We start from the raw sequence: 22,500 nt of genomic DNA on the forward strand, positions 1-22,500 counted from the left end.
CAGATGGTCTGTGTGATACCATAGCTGGTCTACGTGATACCACAGCTGCTCTGCGTGATACCACAGCTGTTCTGTTTGATACCACAGCTGGTCTACGTGATACCACAGCTGCTCTGCATGATACCACAGCTGTCTGTGTGATACCATAGCTGGTCTACGTGATACCACAGCTGCTCTACGTGATACCACAGCTGCTCTGTGTGATACCACAGCTGGTCTACTACCACAGCTGCTCTACGTGATACCACAGCTGCTCTGCGTCACACTCTCGCCAGAAGAAAAGCAAACAGAAGAACACAGCGCAGAGGAGGAAGCGACTCCCCCATGATTGATGTTCCACAGGAGAAAGAGAGCTTACTGAGCAAGAAATACCACAACAAACTCGCATATTCCTTCAACTTAAAAAGGAAACTGTTGCCAGGATCGATTATTCAGATCAAAAAACTGCAAAGAAAGAGAGAGGGAAAAAAAGAAAGAAAGACATTGAAATGCTACACCAGGTGTTGAGTAGCATCCCAGCTAGACAACTCCTCTCCTCGTCTGATGATCGTCTCCTTACTCTTCCTGTCACCACAACAACAACATGTGGCCACAGGATGTTTAGCTATTGTGCAGGCGAACAATGCAACTCTCTCCCTTTCCATACCCGCCACCTAACCCACTGTTAACTCCTGTACACGCGCACTGACAACACACCTCTTCACACAATGCCAGTCATCTGTCACACCTTCTCCCCTTTTCCAGCTAATTGCTACTTCCCTGCTTGTCTTTCTTTTTGCATAATGATGATAGTCTCAGTCCTTGTTACTTGCTTCCTCTTGTGCGTTTTAAAGATTATGGTTTTTATTCGTCCTCGGGACTGTTAGTTTATCCTTTTGTCGTTGATGTTGTTTTTCCTCTCCAACGCATGTTGCCCATGTCTCGTGTGTGTTCTTAACGCTGACCGTACTCCTTGCGAGTGTATGTGCCATACACATGTTGCAATATTATCATTATCATCATCATCAACTTTCATGTTTATTTGTACTTTCACGCTTGCCACACTGCCAGCCGTATGCTGCCATTAGCGTTTAGTGTTTGGCTAACTGTTGGTTCGTTTGTAATCTTTAGCGCACTGAGCACTGAGTGTGTCTTCTCACTGGGACATCATCATCATCATCAAATTGCAGATATTTGTTTTGTGTCCCTCTGTTTTATTCTTTTGTTTACTTTTTCCCACTAGTACCGAGAGGCTGAGTCGTGAGGGTAGCGAGGCTCGGTTGTCGTCAGACGAGATCTGATCCAAAGCAACCTCTCCTCTCTTGTCACGTGACACCGGCTATACCCTTCATGGCTAGCTCGGTATGTCTCTAGTCTCACAACTCTCTTTTCATTGCACTCCTGCTCTCTACCCATCAACCCCACCCCCAGCCCCAGTCTACATCTCTCTCCCTCCCATTCAGCTCCTTGTGTGCGTCTACTGAGTAATGCCATTGAACCTTGAGATATCCACTCTGCCACTTGCGAGTTAACCCTCGACAACACGACACTAACGGTTATCTTGCTTGAAAGTCCCCGAGACCTGTCGACCTTTTGCAGTCAGTGCTGAGACGACAGGCGGCGGGTGTGATGGTGGTGGTGAGCTCAGCATCACGTGTCTTCACGACGTGGAGCCTGTCTACCACCACGACTACCACCACTATAGTGACACATCTAGCACCAGCACCAGTGACAATGCAGCAGCACCAACCACTCGACTGTTGATGCTGTGACACTGGATGCTGTTTACACGACACCAACTGTTTACCACCAGGACCACAGCAGTCTGCCAGTCAACAGACCACCGAGGGCTTTTCGCCATTCTGGAACTCTGCCTTAGACTGACCTTTCCTACTTCATTCTCTACTTTCTTTTCTCCACTCCCGATTAACCTTCACTTTACTCTCTTTCTCACTTGTATGTCTATCCGTTTACTTCGCTTCTTTATTCCCCTTCTCCTCCATTCTTCTGTAATCATCTGTACAAAGATCTCGATAATCTGTCCATGTAATTCTCTGCTCAGCTCTTCTGCTGTTCCTCCTTCGTGACGGGGCAGCGGTTAGAATTTTCTCACACTGCCTCCAATGACTGTCATCCATGCAGGGGAAGAGAAATGTGAGTGTGTGTGTGAGTATGTGTGAGTGTGTGTGCTGCTGGCCACACCCGGACACCCCTGTCCACCCGAGTCAGGCCGGCCTGCCACGGCGCGTGGTGCAGCCAGTGATGCGGACAGGGGCCACCGCGAGGGCTGCTGCATGCCGGCCTCCCGTGCACGTGCGGTCGATACAGAGATCGATGGAGGAGGGCCCGGCACGTCCTGGACACGTCACAAGTTGGGGAAAGTTTGGAACTAGCACCGAGTGGGGGCGCTGCTGTCCTCTTACTGGGGGCTGACATGAATCAGTCAAAAATTCGATCGGTTCATGGCAAACACTCAGCAGACATTTTCCTGACGAAAATCATAATTCCAGATTTAGGAACACTATGTTTATATTTTTAAAAACATTTGTTCAGAAATAATAAAAACCTGCAAACTTTCCTACTAAATCATTATCGTAAGAAGATTTCTGACAAGCAGTTAATGCACGAGAAACAAGAAATGTGAGCTTGCTTTTTTGTAAGGCATTGGTGTAAAAATGACAGGATGTGTCAACCGCTTTTTCAGCACCTCGCGGTGTGGTGGACACCTTGCTGAGGGAAATATGCTGAAATAACAGAGCACACACAACTTCCACCATCATGCAATTTGCAGGAAAGCCTCGGCTGGAAAAGTAAACACGCACCTGATGCAAACCATTTAGGAAAATATGGCAGCTTGTGAGAAATGGAGATGTACTTCCTACAGCCTGGCATACTGTGTGTTTGTGTGTTTGTGTGTGTGTGTGTCCGCGCCTCTCTACTCACCTTTTTGTCAGCCAAACTATATTGTAAGAATATTTTTTTAAAAGCCAATCTTGTCAACATGATGATGATGACGAAAAAGAAGAAGAAAGGAAGCCATTCCTCCCTAACTCAATAGTTCCATGGCTGTGGCAGTAACCAACAGTGACTCCCTTCACCATCATTTCGGGTGTTTGATACCCAAAGGCTTGTGCTACTCCTTCATTTCTGCTCCAGCTCCGATGAAGTTTAAATGTGTAAAAAAGACATGGACGGCCTTGCAGCCAATCGTTATCGACATCTCAGCCGTTCGTTTCCTTCATTCGTGACGTAATGAGTGCAAAATGGCGGCAAACAGGTTTCTGCTCTTCTCCTTCAGTAAGTATATTGCCGTTTGTCGCCTCCTGTGGCCGTTTATTTGGCACACTATCGACTGGCACCCACACCAGGCAGGAGTGAAGGGAAGAAAATTTGAGTTAGGAGAACGGTTGGTGGCGCAGACGATAAAACACGACGATGCACGGACAAGTGTTGGCCGCCATTGAGAGTTCATCAACCTGCCTTTGTCACGGTTGATGATGTTGTTGCTGGTCCTCATAATGTTGATATCCACAACAGAGCCAGGACAACAGTACCAAAAATCACCAAAACAGGTCAAAGCCAAATATGTCTCTATTAACACGTGGGTGCTAACAGTCGCTGATCAATGTGCTTACAATATTTTGGCAGCCATTAAGGATGTTACAAGTTTGTTTGTAGTCGCTGCAGCAGCAGCTGTAGCAGGAGGAGTGACAGGAACAAGGTTCACAGCAGTGTGCTAAGTACTGGCGGCCTGCAATCATCACCGTCCATCTGGCATCTAAAACATGGTACACAACACCAACACCAACACCAACACCACACAACTTTACCGGAAACAGACCTGTCACCTGACCTCCGGTGTTTGACGAAGATAATGGTGAGGGGTGAGCCAGCCATTATGATTGTACTGATAACACCCACTGGAGACTGTGAGCCACTCCCACTGGGGTCTGTAGGGCACCGGCCTGCGCAGGTCACCGGGGACATGGCTCTGGCACCGCTGGTCCCTAGGAACGACCTGCTGACTTCCTGTCGAGCAGCAACTCTCTCTGGGGAACCTAGTCGCAGACCCAGCCACCCTGACTACTTCCAGCATCGCCCTTTCTTGTACAAATTATTTCAGGGACCTAGTGGTCGTATTTTCTGTCTTATATCTCCATGCCTCTTCGCAGGTTTCTCTAGCTTTAGCTAAACTTGTTTAGAAATTCATAACATAGAGCGTGTACATCTTGTTTTCTCATCATTTTAAATTGTAGAGCAGATGAAACAATAACTTTTGTAAAATGAAATCCGCACGCTTCAGAGACCAAAAATTAATCAGCTTCTTGTTTTTAGTAGTAGTAGTAATTTCTTACAGCCATATATACTATGAGCGGCCAAACTTATGAGTGTCACTGAAGCTTTGTTGGTGGTAAATGGTAAGAAATCTCCTCCCTCCATACAACGGAAAAAATAATTGCAAAAAGACTCGTGGACCGTCATACAACTCACCCCGCCCCTCACTACAACACCTCCCCAACCTCCAAGTTGTTTGTGCAGACAGCCACCACATCTGACCAGCTCCTCTCCAAACTGTAGCAACTGTCGCAGTGTTGACCACTTACTTTAATTTCCACGAACTGTCACGTGTTCTTGTGTATGGTAGTCTCTCTTTTCGTTCTTTCCTTTCTTCCGTTCTTCCTTCTTTCGTGTCATCTTCCTTCGTTCTTTTCTTTTTTCCTTCGTTTACTTTCTGTCTTGGTTTTCCTTTTTCGTACTTTCTTTCCGCAGTCGTTTAATTTATAGTGCGCGCTTGAAGCATTCACAGCGAGCGGAGCGCTTGGCCAGCGATAGAAAGAAGCTGGACATTGATCAGTACCGGCGACAAAGCAATCATGGACAGCCTCGGAGCCCATGAACACAGAACGAATAAAAACGGCTTCATAGCTCAGACGTAGCCTGTCTTCTATAAAAAAAATAATTGATTGAAATAGAGAAAGTAATGAATCCGCGAGAGAGAGAGAGGCGTCAGGAGGGGGAACTCCCACACACCAGTCCTGCTACTGCCCAGGACAAAGGAACCGTTCTCAACTCCATGCACAATTGCACCGCATCCTCCTGCCTCCGGTCAATGTGGATAATGTAGTCGTCCATCTAATGATGCTGCACAGACACCAAGGGCATCTTCAGCGACTAACAGTCGGAGCCCACGACGGTTAAAGCTCATGACGACCGGAAGAATGGTCTGAGGAGAGGTCATCTTCGGGCGGAAGCGTCCCACAGCGCGTGGTGCAGAATATCAACCCACACATACAACTTATTGGATTTTTATTTTTCAAAGAAAAACATGGCCTGGTAGCCTTCATTGTCGCGTGCATGCTTGCCGATGGGAAATAGTTGAAAACCTTGATTTCCCGCGAGGAGAGGCGGGCGCGCCTGTGGTCTGTCCATCCGCAGAAGTGTCCGCCGCTTGCTGCATCGCTCCTTTCCATTCAGCCTCCTCCCTGTCTGGTGGTCGGGATGGACAGCAATGAAGTGCATGTCACCACTAACCTTAACAATTCGTGCCTTCGTGTTCAGATCTCGTCTTGACCACACTGTTTTTTTTTCTCGAAATTTAGCATCCGTTCACAAAGCCAGCAGATGACCGTGATGTAACTCTAGCTGCTATCTTCAGGATAAACAGCCGTTACTTCTCTCCTTCCTCTCTCTCTCTCTCTGTCTCTCTCTCTGTCTCTCTGTCCAGTAACAACATACGCACATCACTCACTTACTATAATTAGATGTTGTTTTCGTCTTTTGTCGCCGCGTGGAACCGCGCAACTGCCGCGCAGCAGTACCAAGTCTGTTATTACAGGTTTTTGAGTTGCTGTGGGCCGTTGCCGCCTGTAGGTGCAGTCTGCACATCGATCTGTTATTTCCTGATGAGCCACACGCTGGTCTGTCCTTTCACACGGCGTGAGGTCAGCTCCATGGCCACGGTTTCAATATCCGAGCCTCGCAAAGCCTCGCCACTTACTGTGACCGGTCTGTGGTTAGCAACTAGTCAGGTGGCTAGCACACAGCTAGAGGGGTCAGAGACTATTAGCACCTGTGCTGACCACTACACCTCCGCCATCTAGCAACGCCTACATGACAGACTGCTGCAGGCGAATGCTGACTGATGGACTTCAACCAGGTAGACATGGCTGTGACCTAGGGGTAGACATGACCAAGGGGTAGCCATGACTGTGACCAAAGGGTAGACACGATTCTTACCAAGAGGCAGACATGAGTGTTACCATGGAGGTGGGGTCGTCACGTGGGTCAGCAAAGGTGCCAGCCACTAATCTGTCATCACTACCGATCTCCCTGCTCCGTGGCTGGGATGGGACTCTGGCATCCAGACCACATTATCATCCGTCACTCAGTTAAACGTGGAATTTCTCGCCTGCCATGTCTGGGAGACTGGCTCTGTTCACCAGGTGTATTTGTCAGGCACCTTTACTCAGACAGGCCGAGAGAACTGTCTTTAGATTCATGCCCTCGAGTGTCTCTAAAAGCCCTTTAGATGTTTATCTAGAAAACATACTTCATTCATTTGACCATCTTTCTGTCCTTTTATGTCATCACCTTTTTATTACTTGCAGATTATAGAAATTCACAAATTCTTTCACAAATCCCTTGTCAGTCCTCATTAAAGAATTTCTAAAGGATTTCGAGAGGTTTTTTTGTATGTGTTGGTGGTTTTCTGTGCCTAGTGAGTAGCTAAGACCATCATCACAACAAAGGGCCACAATCAAAGGAGAGAGTGAGCCAGGTGATGTCCCCCCGCAACCTACAACCGTCTTCACGACAAGAGCTGTAGCCTGACTAGTTGACTGCGGTCCAAAAGAGTAGGGCTGCCTATCTAACAAACTTGGGTCATTTAAATTTTAATGTAAACAACAGGTTTCTAAGCGTGTCGTGTTCGTGTCCCTTGCATGTTGTGGCTGGAGGGTCTGCTGTCCTCAGCTCCCACCAGTCAGTCGGTGCTAGAGCTCCCCCTCTAACGACTCTCGCCTGATTGCTTTGGTGTGAGGACGAGTTGACCCCAAGTCGCACACGAGGGAGCTAGACATGTCTGGCCGTTAATACATGCCCTCGTCAAACTGTAAACATTCACAGCACTGTCTTACCCGCAGTTTTGAGAACACAGAAACATCTTTACATTTCCGTTAGCGTTTTTTCTGCTGAACCAGCAGTTTAGCTGTTACATTGTCCTTCATGGTCTAGAGGACTACAATAACGACTTCATAAAGCTCAGAACATGGCACTTGGTACAAATCTGGGAGGACACTATCTGTCTGTACGCCAGGTAAAATATAAAATATCACCCAGCACTCCAGAGACACTCCCAGCTAACATGTACGGTCTTACCACCGGCCTTTACAGAGTCAATGTATCCATGTACGATTCTAATGTGTACGTTGTTGACCTCCTGTCTATCCTGATGTTTGTAGCTTGGAATCTTTAGAATAGAAATGGAAGTGGAGTGGATATTCACCTAGCACTGTGTTTTACCCAGAAAGCAATTTGCACTCGATTATACTTTTAAAATTCAATCTAACTTAAGGGCCAAATAACAAAATAATTTGAAATATTCATACTGAGGCATCTCTGAATATAAATCAAGAGTGCAAAATTTGAAAATTGTAATATCTTTTTTATCCTCTATATTCTCTCCTCTAAAATTCGGGAGGACATCCACTGCATGATGATGAGTCAATCTCCCAAGTCCTCCAATCACACTGGGTGCCATCCCTGACCTCAATCACACACCGCCAGCATAATGTTTGGCAACTTCCAGACTTGCTAAACTCAAATCAACTTTCATTTTCATAATACCCTTTACTTTCCTGTCAAAATGCTGCATCGACAGTTCTCTGAGCCTTTAATTCCATATTTTAAATAATGACAACGATTATGGGTTTGCTCTGGAAGTGCATCATTCTCTGTTTAGTGTTTGCTATCAATGAAATAGGAGAGATTGCCCTGACAGATGTCTGTGGAGGTCTACCAGAACTTCCTTCAAATGACTGTGATGATGTCAGTACACGACAGTGTCATCTTCATATGTACCAGCAACAGAAAATTTGTCAGCTAATATTCTCAGAAAATGTCTGCTTTTATAACTGTCTACACAATGTTCACACACGCACTAGTAGACATGTGAATCACAGAAAACATGAAAACCTGAACAATGTGAAATAAAGCCATGCTGACCCTACTGTGGAGTGAACTGACTGCTAGCACTCGGCACACCATCAACAGTGTCAAGATGTCAGCTGGTGAGGAGTGGGGTACACCCTCCACAGAATTCAATCCTCAGCCACCAGCTTGGTATTTTTCATGCAGCTTTATGAACGGCCTCGTCCGGTAATTTGGTCTTTAGACTGGAAAACTCCATTAGTTTTACACTCACACACACACACACACACACACACACACACACACACACACACACGCCATTACCCATCGCTCTCTTCACTGTGGACTTCTTATTTATCTTATTTAACACAGTGGTGAAATGTGTATGAACACGTGTTTGTCTGTCTGCGTGCATGCGTGCGATCACACGGGAATACACGCGTGCATATCAATACATGCATACAAGGATTCATGGCTGCCTGAGTGGACCTCTTCATGTGGCCGCGTGTTCTCCGCCCATTTCTTGCGCATTTCTGTCGATTTATTTTTCGATTGCTTCCACCTCGCTCTCTAATTTGTTTGGAAGCACACGGTGAAGGGAGATAAATGTTTTTGCCTCCGAAGAATAAAGAGCTTTCTGCCTGACTGGCTTCACAGCTCGTGCATCTCACAGCACAACAAGGCTGCACCCAGTGTTGCACCTCCACACAGACTCACACACACACACACACAAACACACACACAAAACACACACACACACAACACACACACACACACAAACACACACACAAACACACACACTTCGTGTGGTTAAGACAGGAAAGGCTTCATTCTATGTCACTATGACAGTCAGTCACAACTAAATGGTGGCACAGAGGACTGCAGCACGTGTGTGTGTATCAATTAAATAATAAAGCAATCACAGTAATGTATCCTATCACGTGATGCCAGTACTTTATCCTCCATAGACTGTGTAACTGGCCACAAGAGTCTGTTCCTCAGGTTGCCTAGCAGCCAGGCCCAAGTGGAGCCAGAGAACACTGGAGGGCAAACATAAAGGACCAGACACCCTGATGAACCCTCCACGACTCGCTTACCGCCCCTCCAGAAAGTTCTTCATCACGAGACTTGTTCAACCTGTGGAACTACCCAGCCCCACTGACGACCTCACGGACTGAGAGGTCAGTAAGCAGCGGTCAAGGAGAATGAATGTAAATCAGAGAATTGTGAGAAGCAGTATTTATATCACATGTTGAATTCCAGTACATGGTGAGCACCACTTCCGGCTCACAGACGTATTTTGAAGAATGGAGGAAGAAAATACTCCTGCAAAGACGAAAAAAAAACTGGCTTTGAAATCTGCCTGCGAGGGTTCTTAAGAAATGGTCAGTGCATACTTTATGAGAGGAATTAGAAGGACATTATTTATTTTACATATTTCTCAGTTAGCGTGTGCCAAAGACAGTTTATCCCAAGCATCTGTAGTCCATGCAGCCAACATATTATGCAGTCCATCAGCCGCTAGCTCTTCCTTGTCGTCGTTAACTGCCAGCCTGAGCTACCATCAGCAGCTTGCGAGCTTATTAACGGTCATCAAACTGCTGTAAGCCACACACATGCAGACACCAACACTTGAATGGTTCTCCCTAGTCGACAATCTCTGCTCCAGCTGCCAGGAAAGTGTTATTTCACCGAGTTTCTCATATTTAGTCAAAACAAATCAAAACATCCAACTCCAGCTTGCTGTATGGACATGTGTCCCTCCAGCAGACATCTTCTACCTACTATAGCCATTCTTCACGGAAGATGGAAGAGAACCGAGCTGCAGAAAGATTTTTGTGGAAGCTGTTTAATCACATTCTCAAAAAAATACAATAGGCAAGAATAAAGCGAAATTGTATTTCGCTGCATTTTGTGGAACTCGTTAAACTGAATTGACACAGGCTTGAGGCACTTTCCTCTGAAAAAAAGGTCGCGTGACCCAAATACAAACGCCTCTGAACTTTGAAGAAGCATCTGCTGTAAAGGGCTGGATTAATGGCATCAGAAGACCTTCTCCTGTGTGAAAGAACAGAAAATGATGAGTATTTGAATAGAAAAGCAGGGTAGGCAGTGGAGCTTCTCGGAGCTTGAAGACCTTAAGATAAACGAGGAGACAACACCGAGGACTCGACGGCCGCTTAAGACGGAGAGTTATTGCGCATGACTTGTGGCGGGTGGCACCGGGTGTTGTCCACTGGGTGCTGACAGCTGCTGACTGCAAGCAATCTTCGCCGACAGTTTTTGCAGCAGCAATGTTGGCGGCGGGACATGAATGCATATTGCCTCCCTGCTCCCTCTTGTGGCCTGGACACCCATCCTTGTACTCAGAGGACGGGTCGTTCGTTGAGATGAAACTAAAGCTCCCAGATGTCAAATAAAGAAACAAAAATTAAGTAAAAGCGTACTTCTGAGGGGAAGAAAGTGAAATGAATTGGTACAGAGCTAATGTTCTTCATTATTGTGAGGTGTGGGAGGGCTTCATAAGCTTACATTAGACCAGTGGTTCTTAATCGGGGTTCGATCGAACTCTAGGGGTTAGGTGAGTCGGTCTCAGGGGTTCGGCGGAGCCTCCTCCACGGAGGTCAAGACACACCCGCAATTAGTGATGAGACTAAAGAAGGGTTCGGTGAATGTGCAGATGAAACTTGTGGGTTGGGTACCTCAAACAAGGTTCAGAACCACTGCATTAGACCATGTCGTCTGATTTAGTCCTTCCTGTAACACACCTCAGGCGGGAAGGTGGAGTAGAATGATGCACTGGTGGACACACACACACACAGACTGCTGGCAATACAGATAATACACGCAGTATCATTATGTCTGAATAAGTTATTGTACAGGCCTTTGTGTACAATATACAACACGCTAAGAACTATTAGACAGCGGACTAAACAGACAAAAAGATGATAATGTGTGTGTTTGAATGTTTCTGTGTGTGTGAAGGGATGATTGAAGTCGGATTGCATGCAAATGGGAACAAATATCATGATGCGATGTCAAGGAGAATGATTCTTGTGATACTAAATCGTAACAAATGGCTACAGGTCACACAGACACACACGCACGCACACACGAGAGAAAAAGCGAGAATAACAGAGAGGGATGGATAATTCAGCAAAGATCAACACTATCAAACGATGCCATTCGGCAGATAAGGTTAAAAAAGAAAAGAAAAATAAGAAACTCTCTAACAGATCGAAGTCCTCTGCTGCTGCTGCAGTCGTCCAGACACAAATAAAACACCAAGGAGAAGTTTAAAAAAGCAAACAAATCCTTAAAACAAGCAAGTGGATGGCGACTGAGGGCCTTGGAGCCCCACAGCACCGAGGTCCTGTGTAAACAAGATGTGCATGTGAACTAATGTTTGGTCCGACAAGCCAATCCAGTGTACATGTATACCTCATTCACTCACACACGGAGGTACACAGATACACAACTTACATGTCACCCAGGGTAGGTGAGAAATAAAGACTACGAGTGTTAGACTGGCCTTCCCGCCATCCTCTGACAGTGTCTGGCAGAAATCTTGTTGACACACGAAGTGAAGTTGTCAGTAAACAAAGACACTACAGTGAAGAGGACAAAACAGAGAAATCATCTTCTTGAGTGGATAAAAGAATAAAAGAGAGATAAAGAGAGAGAAATCAATTATAGGGGGGATGGAAGACCAAAAAGTCGTCAAAACTCATTCAGTGGGGGCGCCACTGAACATTTAGACGAGCACTGGTGGCAATGTGCTAATAATTACAATATTAGCCTACAGTAAAGACATCCATCATTCACACCTTGTTCTAAAGAGAGCTTTTAAAACATTTAAGTGATGTGATTTGCAAGAATATAGTCTTGTTTGTTTGTAATTAATTCTAATAAAAGATGGTAACTGTATGGAACAGAGCGAGCTCCCTTGATGCAAGGAGGTCAGGAGGCAGAAAAAAAAACACAAATATTTACACAATATCTACAAACATGAAGTGCCGAGAAAGAGAGGTAGAGAGACAAGCAGAAAGAGACCGGGGGATAAAACATCGAAGGTTATAGAGACTACTGGAAACGAGTCCATCCATCCACTCAGGCAGCCAGCCTGTCAGGTGGGAAGACCTCACGGAGGTAAAGTCCAGACATTGAGCTCAGGTGCAAGAAAGGTGTCAGCAACGGTTGACAATCAGCTGGTCTGTCACTTATCAACACACGGGATGTGACCAGCTTCCTTTGTTTGTCAACAACACGTGCGATGCTGCAAACACATGTTGTTTCTTCTGTCCCGGCATGAAAGCTGCTGGACACCAGTTCTCAGGCGGCAGCTTCTACAAAAACCACATTTGCATGATTCCTGTGAGTGTCTTTGTCGAAACAAAAAGCAGGTTTGCACTGCGTGTGTGAACGACTAGGAACTCGGGTAAACATTCTCAGCAAAGCCTGTTGTTTTCCGAGGCTGGTGTTTGAAAAGTTGCGGACAGAGGCGGGAGTCTTGATTGTAAGAGCGTGCAGAACGAGGAATGAATAAAGAGAGGAATACAAACGTAGAACATTCTGGAATCGAGACAAAGACAATTTGTGTTTTATGTTTGGATTCAAATGCAACCTAATCATGTTTCAGTGGATACAGTTGTGGACATAATGAGAGGCGGCCATTGTGCTCGTGCCGGAGGCTGGCCTTGCAACGGCCGGTTGCTGTGACAGTTGTGTTGACAACAATGTTTGTCTGCGACCAGCGACCTGCAGCGCCGCCAGTCGTGAGCTGAGACTCGACACTAGCATCACAATATTTTCTTCACTGCTTTTGGAAGCAGAACTTTTCATGGAAGATTGCAGGGTATGGACTGCATGCCGACCTCCCCTGTACTGAAGCCCTTCACCTTGTAGTGATGGCTCCACCACAGGACCACGTGGTCTCTTTGTTGTCGTTGTTGTCGTTGTTGTCAGACCAGCATCTAGCACTGCTAGGCCTGTCTTTTTGTTTTGTTTGTGTGTGTGGTGAGGCCTTTGAGCCTGCCTTTGATTGTGGGAAAAGCACTCTGTTGATCAACTTGAGTTTTATTGTGCTGAGCATTGTGTCTGCGTGTGTCTGTGTGCAAAGGTGCATTGGCTGGCTGCCATACACAGGTGGACTCGCGCACCTGTCTGTAAAGCACTCCGACGGATCCTGGAGAAAGGCGCTGTATAAATGTGATGATGATGATTATTGTTGTTGTTGTTGTTGTTGTTGTTGTTGTTGTTGTTGTTGTGATAATTATTATTACATAACTAGTAAGTCTGCACTACACAACAAGAAATCAAATAAATTGCTAAGAATTAATTAAACCTCTAGATGAAGATGTTACTGAATGTAACCAGCTCTGTGTAAGTTCCCGAGATGCTTTTAAGCTGCTAAGGCGTTTGACATTTCGTTTCTTACAGCATTTTCTGGCTGAAAATCAAACAGTAAAGTTTGAGAAAATATTGATCATATTAAAAGTTTTAATATTGCTCCCCAAAAACTACTCTAGCTTTTAGACAGGTGATCTCAGTTTTGAGTTTTATTCAAATCTTCCGTTATGTCAAACCGTTAGAACAATTATGTTCGTGCACATCAGCTAACAATATTTTTTACAACAAAATGACTTCAGATGCCAGTAAAAGCTTAAAAACTTGTTTACTGTTTCAGTTTGTTGGAGCTGCTGTTGTCGTTTGTTAGCCAAGTAAACTCACCGCCGAGGGTGTAGGTGGAATGGAGTGTCATTATAACACTAAGGGAGGGGGACCACACAACATGTCCCTGTTAAAACATTCTATAATTTCTATACGTGTACTTTGAAATCATTCTAGCCGTGTGTAAACACTTTGTTTCTCCAGTCCATGTGTGACCTCTAGCCATGATGCCTGACAGCTGTGCTCACCAGTGAAGGGAGGGAGGGAGTGAACAGACCTTGTATGTGGACACACAACCTGCAGTCCATGTTTATTCTTTTGAGAACAGGAAAACAATGACCCTGCGGCCTTTGCTTTTTGACCTCATCTAAAATCAATCAATAAGTATTTTGTGTTTTTTACATTGCGAAACCTGAGAAAAATGTTTGCACGAAAGAACAAAATAGAGCTTTAGGAGCATCGGGGGACAGAGGAATTAGAAGGAGGGGTTAAGGGATGAACAAGGGAGAGAGAAGGCGCTGCCCAGTGAATTATGGGATGGAAAGTGGGCTTGTAAAAGGTTTTACTGTTGGCTGTCAATGTTGAAATTAGGAAATGCTCTTTTGATAAAAGTGTCTTGTTATTTCTCTTTTCAAAATCATGTGGCTGTAAATTACAAAGTGTGAGCTTGCCTGATGTGCTATTCCGCACTCGGCAAACCCCGGGGCAGAGGATAAGCAGTCTACTCCAAGGAATTACACAAGCTTGATTGTTCACGTGGAAATAGTAAAACATCCTCGTAGTTTACATGTCCCACCCTTTCCCACCCCTTCCATCTACCCACCAACGTGTAGGACCCCTTGTCTCACAGATAAGGAGACCCCTATATGGCTATAGAGATGTCTTTGTGTCCGTTGTCATGGACACCGCGTGGGTGGTGTGGACATTAATACTGCGGTGTCACTGTGGACTGACATGACATGTGTGCCACCCGCCATCGAGGGCCGTGTGACAGATCAAACCATCTCTCGATGGCTGTGGGCTGCAGGCTTCCTTCCTTGAGGCAAGACGTGGTGGGCTTGTATTTTATAAAAATATGCCTTTGGGACAGCTCGTAGTCACGTGGTGTCCTGGTGTAAACATGCGTGTGACGAAGTGGTTGACGTCACTGTCTTTTGATCTTGTGCGACAAGGTGGGCCTTGTGGACGTCACCAGTAGTAATGTCTTCACTGAGGCCTTGTGGACGTCACCAGTAGTAATGTCTTCACTAAGGCCTGTGGACGTCACCAGTAGTAATGTCTTCACTGAGGCCTGTGGACGTCACCAGTAGTAATGACTTCACTGAGCTTGTGGACGTCACCAGTAGTAATGACTTCACTGAGCCTTGTGGACGTCACCAGTACTAATGACTTCACTAAGGCCTGTGGACGTCACCAGCAGCGATGTTGTCCTCACTGAGGTTTCATGTGTCAACACTGTGTCACATCCTAATCAGAGGACAAGTCTTGTAACAAGTCGCCTCCTTCCTTACAACCAAACCTATTGTCACAAGGTTGTTTACTAAACAATGTTGTCCTCTGCATGTAGCTGACATCGCTTGTGTTGTTCACAACATTGTCAGCAAACGCTGTATGTAAGCTCCGTGGTGTTGCCATCTCTTATGTATTGATTCACGGAACCAGGGGGGCATTAGGGAGGAGGGCAGGTGCCCCTCAAAAATGTTAAGCGTTGGTTCGTTGGCTGTCCGCCCAGAGTCTGGCCCCGCCCACCTCCCTACAGCCAAGCATCTTACACGCCAGTCATCATGTTTGAAACACCCTTTAATAATAATATCAATAATAAACATTTATGTAGCGATTGTAGTGATTCGCTCATAGCACTTTAGAGAAATGCTGTATACACCTATCCAAGCTAACTGAATCGCCAACAGCCATGCACCCACCTGCTGTCTTTGTCCAATGTGTGTCCCGATTCAAATACTTCCCAAGTACTTTTTGCAGAGATCATTGTCTTTTTTTTAACCGGAGCTCTTTAGCACCTTTTTTCTCTTTGGAATGAAAAATAAAGAGCTGACTCGAAATGAAAAAGATATCAAGAAGAACAAATCAAACGAAGAGTGAATAAACAAAAAGGCAGGCAGACAGCCAGACTGTTGAATGATTGCCTTCGATTACACTTCCTGCCCGTCTCGTTCATTCACTGTCCCTCCCTTTTACACTTCCTCCCTGATTTCTGCGCTCGATTGCACACATCACGTGTCCCGTAAAGCGGGTATCCCCACCCCAGTAGGTACATGTCCTATCGTTCTAACAGCGGCATTGCAGAGTTGTAATCAGCAAGCAGAGACCCACTGACAAACAAACAGCTTCCTGAGGTGCATCTTCAGCACCAGAAGCATCACTCGTCCACAGAAAGCGCCGTGCAGTCAGCAATTAAGCCACAGGTATCCCCTCGCCAATCTTCTTTCAAGACGAGCAGTTCTCCGACATCAGATACTAGAGAACTGAGGTAGGGGTGGATCTGGTTGAGCTCGATTACACAGGACAGGAAGACACGGCCACCCAACTACTGAGACCACTGACTTGCTGGTCCTCAACACCATTACTTAGCGCACTTCATTGTCCCAGGTGTCTGGACCAGTTCTCCTCCATCCAATCAATTCAATCCGTTAAAGTAACCGTTATCCTTTCTACTTCTCTGCCCCTCACACCCGACCTCCCCAGGCAGTGGCTCTCATCCTTTAATATAACATTTGTCTGATGGGCAGCAATGGCGGCAGTCAAGCGGTAAACATGCGGAGATGAGCAGTAGTCAGTCAGCAGATAAAAACTACAGCCTTTCATCTCATCCTCCTTGAGGTGTGCACTTTTATAGAATGTGTTGTCTTGCATGCAGCTTTATTTTGTGCTACTTTCTTTACTTCAGAGTTTTTATTAGCTATAACATTATCTTTGTCGTAGTTGCTGTATTAATTGTCGTCGTCGTTGTCGGTGTCGTCGTCATCCTCATCACTGGCAGCAGACGTAATGTCAATCTAGGTCGCAGAATATAAATGTTATCAAAGAAGAGTGTTTTGAGCAGCTTTTTTTTTTCTCTTGACCTGATGAGGTCGTAACGGCCACAGCAACGACGACACGCGAGCTGAATCAACACTTTCAACTTTCTGTTGAGGACTGGCGGAGCCCTTGATGGATCGGCATCGTAGCGACCGAATGGCTAGCTGGTGGCCCATCTCCATGACTATGACAACATTTGCTCAAGTGAGACGGTGAGTTACTGGCGCAAGGAGCGGAAGGTGATGTGATCTAATTAGAGGCGAAGGACGGGATCCGATTAGTGGCGGGTGTCGTGTAGACACGGGTAACGGAGCGTGGGTGTGTGGGTGTGTGGGTGTGTGTGAAGACAACAAGGGAGCCAGGCCTGACATTCACCATATCTGGTCTGCAGGCAACGGCAACGGAAGACAAAGAGGGACTGTGACAGGCTGACAAACGCATGCGCGCACACACACAGCCAGCTAACCGGAACATCATTGTTGGACTGGTGCCAGCTGTCCCCCAGTTGTGGCGGTCTGCAGGTCGTGAGTGCGAACTGTTCAATGGATGCAGGGGGTGACCATGTTTATGTTATCCAGTCAATATTGTTCCCTGTCCGCTGCTAAGTGGATCACCTTTCCAAGGTACCTGACATCAGCTGTCGGAGCGAGTCACGTGGAGGAACCAGACCACGTGGGCGACTTCATCGTCGCCAGAAGAGGCTCCTGCTTGCCAACGAGCCAACAAAGTCGGATTTGCATATCATGCAACAGATTAGGAGGAGTTTTCTGAGGCACTGGGTTTCGATCATCGTCTCCGCACGGCAAGCACTGTTCACACCTTACATCAGCACAACAGGATGAGCACCATGAGGGGAGCTGTGGACCTGATGGCGAACCTGCAGAGGCTAATACTATGTTTTAATACTATGTTTTAACCTGGTAATCGCTACAATCCCGGTGTGCATGTCTCCCGTGCAGTTGTCATTTGTGTAAAGGGAAACTTCCAAATCCTCCTCCTCCTCCAGCTGTACTCTCTTCAATTCCATCTCTGTCGTTGCTCTCGGTATTTCCTACAACTATGCTGTCGTCAGTGAGGGTCTCCATTCTATACACATTTGCACTGTCTGTTAGTTTGTTGGTAATCTTGCACTTTTAGGGCGCCTGCCATCAAATGGATGTTGTCTGCAGAATGAGGCTGAACAGGTGGCTTTCCACCAACAAAATGAAGGTTTGATAGTCTCGAAGTGTTTGTCCTATGCAGCTGTCAAAAACGATGTTGAATAGTTCACATTACACGTCGCCCCCTTCACGCACACCGACTACAACTGAAGACAACAGGAGGAAATCACCTCACACATATACACACACGTTTATACATCCCTCTCAAAACATCTCTCGGTCTCTCTCTCACACACACACACAAACTCATACACAAAAGCAGGCTTGCACACGTGTCTGCGCATAGTCACACAACAGTCTTTCTCGCAGAAGAACTAGCCAGGTGAAGAAGCGACTTCCGCCCCCTGGAATCAATACTGACTGTGCAGACGTGTTTTTAACATTCAAAGTGCTTCCTTCCACCCAGCAACAGGTGTGAGGTGCTCCGCATATTATTGCGGCCAGACAGACAGCAGCTATCAGCGGGTATCACTCTGTCATCACCGCCACCCAAACGGAAAATAAAGAAAATGTGTCTTTGTATCTGGCTATAAGCTGTCCTGGATGTCTCCTTCCTGTTATTGTCAAGATGGATCATAAAACATTATGTCCAGCGCTTCAACAGGCGCACACAAACATAACGGAACCCCAAAGGGCGAGAATGTTGTAGCGGGTATGATTGACGAGGGGAGGAATGTCGTCTGATCATAGAAGTCTAACGGTTGTCTTGTGTGCGGGGGAGAGGTGGGGGAGTAGAGGGAGGTAAATTGATGGTAAAGAAGTCTGTGTACTTTACACTTTATAAAAGTAAATTCATGCTATTTTTAGATGACTATATAGAAGCGAAAGCCGGGTAGCTTGTTGGTTTGATACCCGCGTAGCACAGTGTAGTTTTAACAGGGTTGAAGGGGAGATTGTCGACACCCTCCCACAAAATGTCTTCATAAAAAGTACAATGTATAACACTTCACTTCCCACGATCAAAAGTCTGGGGACTACCTCTGCAGTCGCGTACTCTGATGACAGCCGTGACACCAAGGTGTGGGGGGCGATCAAACCAAGCAGGTGATGATGGTTATTTTCCATTTCTGAAATGGGATTGCATAATCAAAGACTCCGATTCGCTGACCACATTAAAACACAATTTTGGAGAAATGAAGGCTATACATTTCTACCCGCCGTTACTTTCGCTTTGACACACGCCGCGCGGAAACCTGTAATGGTAATGGTAATGGTAATGCGCGTTACGCCGCACGCGGCAGTTGGTGCCGGGTAATGGCAAGGTTCATGTGCAATCGAAGAGACACGACAACGCCACACCGCCAACAATGCGTTGAACACCGTGAACAGCACTACACAGGCTGGAGTGATGCCTGCTTATGATAAGTCGATGAAATAGTTCAAGGCAAGGCGCTGGGATGAATGTGAAGAAAGAGTTTGTGGGAGGGAGAGGAGAGAAGTAACTTGACAACCGTACAAGGAACATAGAAATGGGGATGGGTGGATGGTGTACAAAGTTCCAGACGTGGGCCTCGGCTGCCAACTCGTCTTCACAAGCCCTCGCGCACACAAACAACCGCGGCACAACCCGGAGTCAGGAGTCAGGACCGACCACGTGTCCTTCCGACTACAGACATGTCACTACAGGACCGTCAGCTCCAGTCAGCAAAACAAACAGCCGCCAGACCGAGTTTCATAACCAACCGCCAGTCCACGGGATTGGAAGTAACATAAGATTAAACTCAGGTCTTGTTATTTGAGGTCAGTCGATAGTTCGACGAAACGGATTTTATTTTAAGCGTCTTGCGCCATCCTAACAAAATTATTTGTTTGCAGCTGCAGCTTTGTCTTCCTGCCCCCTCTGTCTCTCTCGTACAGGGATAACATTCTCAACATTTTAAATTTATTACTCAACTCTCTCACCCACCCGAATTCTACCGTAATTCTTAATATGTTTTCTCTGTTTCGTTTGTTTCATGTGCGTATGTATTTATGTAAACATCTATACACGGGCCGACACGAAGTATCATGGAACTTGAGGATGACAGCAATAGAGGAAGTGTGTGTGTGTGTGATACAAGGTTTGTGACATATGTGATGTGTGTTGGTATCTTTGTGGATGAACTGCTGCCAAAAACCATTGAGACATTCACCACGAACATGTAAACAAAAAGTGAAATAAATAAATACTCACACATCTAGGTTTATGTCCAACTCTCGCTTGTCGAAAGCACTGTTCTGAGCACTGATATCACGCACACACAGCACGAGGACAGTAAGCACTACCACCCGGGCCACCCCGCACGTGTATCGCGGGCGGCCAGGAAAGTTTGAAGGTCGGGTACCAGCGGCGACAGCGACTGCGCCAGGACCCATGTCAACAAAGTCGATCCTCCACACAGAGGAGGCCTGCAGCCAGCAGCACGGTCGTCAACGACGAGAGCAGACGAAAGTAGTGGCCAGGGTGGCCTGCCTCCTCCAGACATCCAGCTGGACTGATTCAAACGATGCTGGAAGTCACGCGCACATCCACTGAGCGACAAACGGCGGCAGACGACAGGCTTGCAGAGTTGCGGCCCCTGCGCTCGCAGTTCCGTTTTCCGGCTGCGCGGCGCTGCTGCTCCGTGGCTCCTGCTACACCCGCCCCACGACCAGCCTCCCCTCCCCCGCGCACCCATTCCTCCGCCACGAGTGCCAATAACACCAGGGCGAGTCCATGTTGGTCGTGGGGGGTTGGAGGCTGATCGATTGAAAGGATGCAAAGGCGTAACGAGTGGTTTATCTGCTAACAATCGCTTTGATACGACGGTGACCCAGGCGGCATAACACATCGATTCGTCTGCACCCAGCCTGCCTGCTGTGGTGCCACAGGCTCCTGCACCCTGCCTACAGGCTCCTGTACCCTGCTGTGGTGCCAAAGGCTCCTGTACCTTGCCTACAGGCTCATCCTCCCTGCCTACAGGCTCCTGCACCCTGCTGTGGTGCTCCAGGCTCCTGCACCCTGCCTACAGGCTCCTGCACCCTGCTTGTTGTGGCTGTCAGGATGGCAGTACAGTCCGTATTAAGGACTAGCCTCTCGTGTACATCCACCACAGGTGACTGGCTTCACAGCTTTTGTCTCCAAGTGATGTTTTTTCTGATTCTTGACTCTTCATCTTTGATCGCTTGGCGGCTTCAGAGTTTTGTTCATCACACACAAAGGTTTCATTCAAATCGACTTTCAATAAACATACGAAGAAAGGTTTGAACACACAGTCCCACTACACAGTCATACATGCACAGAAATAGACTGCACAGGTGAGACACGGAACAAACGAAGAAGAAAAGAACAGAAATAATCGAAAAGACTATCTGTACTGTTCAAAGCACAAGATGTCCGGGATCAGATGTTACTAGGACTGATAACTTTTAACTGACTACCATTAACATCACAGTTTAGCAATGATGTCGATGATCTCTCGATCTCTACAAAGACGATAATTTCGATGTTTGGATTGCCAACGATCAGTTTTTGAAGAGATGTGTCTGCTAGTCAGGACTACTTCACGCTTCCTTGTCACATTTTCACGGGGATTTGCTGCGAGTTGTTGGGCTGTTAGTACAAATACATTTGTCCAATTCTTTGTCTCAGTGCAAGGAGGAGGCCTGGTGCCAGTGGATGGGATGCACAGAGCAGTTCTGATGAGCCAGAGATGGGAGCGAGCCGGGTGGGGGGTATCAAGGACCGGCACCAGAAACAGCAGAACGAGTCAGAGTGGAAAGTGTGTGTGATGAAGTTTTTACACTGTATGATGAAAGTTTTTATACTGTGTGATGTTTGATGAGAGTTTATACACTGTGTGATGAAAGTGTATACACTGTATGATGTATGATGAAAGTGTATACACTGTATGATCAGACCGCCAGCTAGTGAGGAGAGCGAGTGACGGGTGAGACATACAGTGAACGCATATAGTCTCAACTCAAACGAAATGAAATGCAAGAAAAGAAAGAAAAAGAAAACCGATGATAAGTGACTTTTGAATGGATCAGTTCACAAACTGGACATCTTTAATAATACTACAAACCGCTTCGTGGAGCTCCCAGCAAGGTGAGTGTTGCTGGAGTCAACAGGTGAGACTACTATAGTAAACAAGTCCATCCTCCCAAGCAAGGAAGACAGACAAAAAGCAGGTGAGATGTACACTCGCACCCCACGTCTCTCCTTGTGTCAACCGCTGCACCACTAGATGACCAGAGACATCTCTCACTGAACATGTGACACATGGTCAGCTGCCCTCGTGATGGTGATGCAGGCCGACTTCCCTCCTACAGCCAAACCGCCATACTAGTTTGCTTTTTTTAAACCAGTAAGAAATTTCCGCAAAAGTGATTGAGTCAGATAGACAATTATTGGAAAAAAACAGTTTCATGCAAAGAATGAGAACGAGCAGTCGTCAGTCAGATAAAAAGTGAAATGTTAGAGGTGAGGCGGTAAAGATCTGCCTGCACTGCCCAGGGACAAGTCAATGGCAACACTGAAGGCAAA

The 22,500-nt window shown here is 46.5% G+C and overlaps 1 protein-coding gene across 1 annotated transcript in view; it reads right to left on the reverse strand.

Moving 5' to 3' along the window:
* The window catches only part of LOC112572968 (voltage-dependent calcium channel subunit alpha-2/delta-3-like), a 141,381-nt gene extending 120,800 nt beyond the window's left edge, over nucleotides 1-20,581 (reverse strand). Inside the window, exon 1 of the mRNA XM_025252989.1 lies at nucleotides 20,167-20,581. Within this exon, the coding sequence (XP_025108774.1) occupies nucleotides 20,167-20,348 (182 nt within the window). The 5' untranslated portion in view covers nucleotides 20,349-20,581. The remainder of the gene's footprint in view (nucleotides 1-20,166) is intronic.
* Nucleotides 20,582-22,500: the final 1,919 nt, after the last annotated feature.

The sequence above is a fragment of the Pomacea canaliculata genome, linkage group LG9, assembly GCF_003073045.1.
Source record: "Pomacea canaliculata isolate SZHN2017 linkage group LG9, ASM307304v1, whole genome shotgun sequence".
In the NCBI taxonomy this organism is placed as follows: domain Eukaryota; kingdom Metazoa; phylum Mollusca; class Gastropoda; order Architaenioglossa; family Ampullariidae; genus Pomacea; species Pomacea canaliculata.